The sequence below is a fragment of the Cynara cardunculus genome (genome assembly GCF_001531365.2).
Source record: "Cynara cardunculus var. scolymus isolate 2C chromosome LG 13, CcrdV1, whole genome shotgun sequence".
In the NCBI taxonomy this organism is placed as follows: Eukaryota; Viridiplantae; Streptophyta; class Magnoliopsida; order Asterales; family Asteraceae; genus Cynara; species Cynara cardunculus.
The window spans coordinates 12,710,688-12,717,277 of record NC_037540.1 but is presented as its reverse complement, the minus strand read 5'-3'; the positions used below and the strand labels follow the sequence as shown (position 1 = coordinate 12,717,277).

Here is a 6,590-nt window from a genome sequence, read left to right as displayed (position 1 = left end):
AATTGGATTAAAAAATTACACAAAAAATAAGGAATTTCAAATAGTTAATTTGATACTAATATCGATATATTTTTGTCAAATTTTTATGATATCGTCAAACATATATTTTATTCAAAAATAAAAACATCATCGCTTTCTCAAAATCACCTAATGTCATATTATAACATCAACTGAGATAAAAAATAAAATAAAATATTAAAATCACGATGTACCTCGCTGCATTGCGCGAGTACACTTCTAGTATTGTAAAAACGAGATCATATTAAAATTAGTACACTGTAAAAACGAGATTATATTAAAATTAATACATTCTAAAGACGATATCATATAAAAATTAATACATTGTAAAAATGAGATCATATAAAAAATAAAATAAGTAAACTTACCATAATGTAGACGATTAAATATCGGTAATGGAGATTGTATTAGGTAATGATGATTGTAGTAAGGTAATGAAGATTGAAGTGTTGTTAATATGAAATTTGGATTGTTTATATTGTGGGGTTGAGGAGGAAAAAGATAAAATTGAATAGTGTTATATTGGGAAGAAACAAAATAAATATTATTATATTGCGAAGGAGCAAAATAAATAGTGTTGTATTGGAAATGAGCAAAATAAATAGTGTTGTATTGGAAAAGAGCAAAATAAATAGTGTTGTATCGGGAATGAACGAAAATGGAAAAAAATTAAAAAATCGGCCGGGAGGTAGGCCCCTTACACACAGCGCCCTAGCCGATGCTTAAGGGTGTTGAAAGGTGGTCAAAAGGCGGATCTCATCAGTCAGGGGGCTGCCACATATTTTAAAATATTTTGGGTTATTCTTGTCAGCTTTCCGTCATTTTTATCCACATTATTCTTTTGGTCCATTTTTGTTCATTGTATTTTTTAGTTGTTTTTATAGTTATGTCTAGGGATGTTCATCTGTTGATATCTATTGAATTTGAAGGAAACCAAACCGATCTAATCCAATTAAGATTGGGCAACCAATTCAATCCAATTCAATCCAGTGGATGATTGGATCGGTTCGTTGCAATCCATTGGATATCTATGGGATTGGATCGATCCAATCATCAATTGGATATTCGATTTTGTCAACCGATCCAAATTCAATTCAATCCAATCCAATCCAGTCCAGTCCAATGGATGATTGAATCAGTTCTTTTCAACCCATTGGATATCTACTGGATCGGATTGGATCCATTCAATGTAAATTGAATGGGATCGGATCCATCCTACATCCAATGAATGATCGGATCGGATTGGATTAGATCTATCCGACAAAAGTTCCACAAGTCTGCAGCAACTAAATCCATTTTCATTTATCCATCTTCAATCAAGTGACACAAGTTAAAGGAATGAAACCATGATTGAATAGTTCAAAAAATCAGAAGTCATCAAACCCCAAGAAGGAAGAAACCATCAATAATATTCAACACATATTTTGAAGCCATTTCAAACATTAAACTAAATATTGAACATTTTTAAACTTTCTCGACTTATTGAACACTGAAATAATCGGGGGGAAATTCACCATTTTAGGCTAGAAGCAAATCTAAACAAATACTTACAAGCTTGTAGGATAATCCGTTTTGAGATTTAGAATCATAAAGGACCAAATCGAGGACGAGATCAAGCACCAGATGTAGGACGAGATTGAGGAAAATAGGAAGTCTTGTGGATGAAGGATCTGTGATTTGGATGAAGTTTGGATTATGGAAGTCTTATGGTGGTTGGCAAATATGAAGGAGACGAGAACTCACTATCCAGTGAAGAGATTATGGTGCCGTTTGATTCGCAAAATGTTTTTGAATGAAATGAAATTTGTTAAAGGAACTTGACTTTAAAAGAATTGGAATGGAATGTTGTCAAATTTGACCACTTGTTCGGTTAACATACATTGGAATGGAATCTATTAAGGAATTGGAAAATGTATGTTTGGTTCACATAATGTAACTTTAGAATTGAAATGAAATATTAGTAAATGATCAAAATGTCCTTTTTGAAAATTTTAATTTTTTTGAAACTAAAAATAATTTAATATGTAAAACAATATAAAATACACAACCTAAATATAACCATAAACCAAATGATGTTACTAAATCAACGATGGTCCCGGTGGTTCAGATCGATGGTAGTCCGCAATGGTTTAGATGACGGTGGTTGGCAGTTGTTCAAATCGATGGTGGTCCGTGGTGGTTCAGATGGAGGTGGTCACTGGTGGTTCTGATGGACGGTTGTTTAGATTGGCGGTGGCGACGGTGGTTGTTCAAATCGTTGGTGGTCGGTGGTGTCCGACGGTTATTCAGATCTGTGGTAGTCGTCGGTGGTCGGCAATGGTTCAGGTCAGTAGTGGTCCATGGTGCTTCAGGTGGTGGTGGTCGGATGTGGTTCAGATCGGCGGTGGTTCATATTGGTGGTTGCTCATATTAGTCATGGTCGGTTGTGGTTCAGATCGGTGGTGGCTGGTGGTGATTTAGATGGGTAGTAGTTGGCGGTGGTTCAAATCTATGGTGGTCCATAGTAGTTCAGATGGCGATGGTCGACATTGATTCAGATCGGTGGTGGTCCATGGTAGTTCATATGGCGTTGATTGGTGGTGGTTCAGATCGACAGTGGATCAGATCGACAGTGGCCGGCGGTGCTTCAGATTGGTGGTTCAAACCGGTGGTGGTCGACGGTGGTTTAGATCAATGGCTGTTTTGATCGGTGGTGGTCGACGGTGGTTCAGATCGATGGTAGTCGGCGGTGGTTCAGATGGCGGTGGTCGACGGTGGTCGAAGGTGATTCAGATCGACGGTGGTCGAAGGTGGTCGACGATGGTTATATTGGGTTTTATGAGATTAGGGTATATTGTTAAGGGCATATTTGTTACTATGAGAATAGATAATTTCATTCCATGAAAATACCATGTAGTTGCTAAAAAATGTTAAATTCCTTTATTTGTGGAATTTGTAGGATCTTGAAAATTACTTTCGTGAAAAAAAAATGAACCAAACGAGAAATAAAATTTGATCAATGGAATTCAACATTCCAATTCCATCAGATTTCTTCAGAATTTACGAACCAAACACCTCCTAAAAGAATATGATATTAGGATTTTGTTTTTTTATTTTTCAATTTAACTTTTTAGTTTACAAAATATATTTTGATTTTCGAATTTTAAAAATATATGTTGTTTTTTTTTTCAATTTTTAATTTGTATATATTAAATTAATTATTAATTGGATAGATTATTGGATGATAATTGTATTGATTGTTGGATGATGATCGGATGGATAAGCGGATTGGGTCGGTTCTGGATTACCATCCAAGAACATACCGTTGAATATTGAAATTTTAAATTCGATCTAATCAAATTATAATTGGATATCTAATTATTGTCAGTAAGTACTAATTGGATCGGTTGATTTTCTGCACACTTGTATTATGCCTTAAGTCTTATAGCATCTTCAGTATATTCTTTAAAATCTAGAGTTATCTGAATTATCAAATTTGTTCTCATCTAATGAAATACTATTGGATCAAAAGATAAAGGTATTGTTCAGGAAAGGATGACTTTTTCCGAATGAAATGCAAATTGGAGTCATGGAATAAGAGAAGGATTTCCAATTCCTTAGCCGGAAAGATATGTAATCGTAAAAGGCGAAGGAATAATGGAATACCAACAGACGTCTTTTGTTGAATTCACTTTATCCGACAATACCCGCTTGGGAACATCAGTGTCAAAGTCACTAACTGAGTAAGTTGTCAATCCCTAAAATGGGCTATGTAATGTTATGTACTTTATCTGTTGGGTTAGTCATTAACTAGAGGTTTATAGCCTACCTTGTAGAGCGGGTTGGATATCCAGGTTAATAAAAAAAATACTCATAGCAAGACTACGACATTTTTCAAGATAGGATTTATGCCGCAAATATATATGTCATATATATATATATATATATATATATATATATATATCATAGGTTCGTTTGAGAAGCATCAAATATATTAGAAATATAGAAGTGGTCCTAGCTCTTCCACTAAACACTTGACATCAAAGATTTGAGCGACTGATTGTGTAGCATCGAATAATTCGGTCACATGATAACTATGCGGAAATAAAGTGGTAGTTTCGTAATTTTTACAAATAGGCAGCAAACAAATTATAATATATGCATGTCACATATGAACTATATGTGCATATGTGAACCCGTGTGATTCATATACGAACTATTTAATCGATTCACACATGAACTATATGTGCATGTTTGAAACGGTATGATTCACATATGAACTATTTAACTGATTCACATATGAAATCACTGATTCTCATGCGATATCAATTGTTTTCATTGTCATGTGCATATATGAACCTGAATGATTCACAAATTAATCTTATATTCACATGTAGCATTATAGTTTTAGGATCAAAATCAACATCTTGCTCAAGATCGCTTTTGGATTTGGATTCATATTGAAGGAATACGAGATTTAATCAAGAAAGAATTAAGAAATTTAATAATATAATAACCCATAATTGTGATATATGATCAAGAAAGAATCAAGAGAAAAATCGATGATATAATTATCATAAAACCGGATTTGATTTGTTAGAATCGTTAAGAAAATCGAGATCATATGTTTGTGTCGTCGACCAGACTTCTGTTGCTGTCATCGAAGATGAGCATGTATTGATCATATATCGTAGATGCTTTCTACTAATTACCATATTATCCTTCATTCAATAAAATTATATTATATATTGACTCCAAGAACTTGGGAGATACTTGATTTTTCTTATATATAGTTTTAGTTCTATAATATAATTTGTAAAATATATGTAAAAACTTATTAATTCATATTCGAACTTGATTCACATCATTTACATCCATAACTGTAACTCTTCAAGTTGAAAGTTGTAGACTGGTCCAATAAAGCTATAAGAACTTTGATAAAAGTTATTGATATAACACAAGTTAAGCTTATAAGATGCTCAAATTTTTCGTTACCCATTAATATAAAATTGGGTTTAAGTTGTCACAAAATATATCCAAATTCAGTATAAAAAACCACAAAAAATAGCAATATAAGAAATATAACAAGGGAAAAAACAGACTATTCATTTCTAAAAACAAAATAAAAAACAAGGATGTGATGTCAATGGGTTCCTTCTCCCGTGACACCTTTCTTTCTTGAAATATAAATCGATTCAACCAGTTTGATTAATATTATCAGTTATCATACATATGAATTTATACGATAACTGTGTTGGTAAAGAAACATATATTGGTTTTATCATTCTATGAAAGACGCATAGTTATCATTTTTTGTTGTGGTTCATTACAAATTTTAAAATTTTATTTGATTTATGTGTGTGTGATTGTGATTTTAACTGTAAATTTAGGGTTTGCTTCTTAACAGTTTAATAAGTTTAATGGAACTCATACTTTATTCGGTCAGCTATATATGATTGTTTGATAGTGGCTTAATGACATAGAAAATAATTTATTCAATAAGTTTTTAGAGAGAACTTCATGCAAAAAGTCAAGTCCCTTTTCAAACGTGTATCTCATAATTAAAAAAGTACATTCTTTCCACTTATGAAAAACTCTTTCAAACAATAGCTTTTATAATTTATCAGACAGATTAATCCACACACAAAAATTTGTTATAATTGAGATATTTATAAAAGATGATAAAACTTCATTTATTATAATTAATGTCTTAAATTAGAGCATTTAGAGTAATGAAACCTCTAAAAACCTCACTTGTCATATTTTTTCCATAATAGAACTCCACAACTCTAATTATATTTATAGATTATTATATAAATTTAATATATATATATATATATATATATATATATTAGAAAAATGTAAAGAAAATTAAAATTAAGATTAAAATATAATTTATTAATTTTCTTTTTTCTATATTAACTTTAATTTATTAATTTATATATTTTGTTAACATATTCAAAAAATAATTAAAACATAGGAGGTGTTTGAGATTGCTTATAAAAACAACTTATTACTTATTCTGGTGTGACATCGGTAATAAGTATTTTTGAGTGCTTGGATAAACAATTTATACCGGTACCAAACCGGTAATAAAGAGTTTTTAAAGAAGTTAAACTTTTCTAACTTATAATAAATTGATAAGTGTTTTTGTAGAAAAACATAAGCTGTTTCAAATTAGCAATCCCAAACACCCTCATAAATATAACTTTATAGTATAATTAAAAAAAGTGTAAAATCCATAAAAATATTAATCTTTATAAAAAGTAACACTAAATAATAATAGTAATACTAGTTGTGTACCCGCGCAATGCGGCGGAAACCATGAATTTTAACGATTTTGAAGTTCCACTGGTTTTATAAGATAAGATTTAACGATGATATATGTTACACTTGGTCTTTACATATTAATACAATTTGAATAAAGAAGAGTTATGGTTTCAATTACAGACTATCGATGCAAAACATTGTATGACAGTTTAAAATCCAATATATTTAAAATCCAACATATTTAAACGACTCCACAAATGTATTCAATTTACACCAAGAGCAAAGAACCAATAAACTTGAGTTTTAAGATAAACACTCAAAAT

General features: G+C 31.2%; 1 protein-coding gene across 1 annotated transcript; it reads left to right on the top strand.

Moving 5' to 3' along the window:
* The first annotated feature begins 2,151 nt into the window (after nucleotides 1–2,151).
* LOC112524783 lies at nucleotides 2,152–2,687 on the top strand. Its single transcript, XM_025134735.1, has 2 exons — nucleotides 2,152–2,469; nucleotides 2,607–2,687. Exons 1-2 carry the CDS (start codon nucleotides 2,152–2,154, stop codon nucleotides 2,685–2,687), a joined length of 399 nt encoding a protein of 132 aa, XP_024990503.1.
* Nucleotides 2,688–6,590: the final 3,903 nt, after the last annotated feature.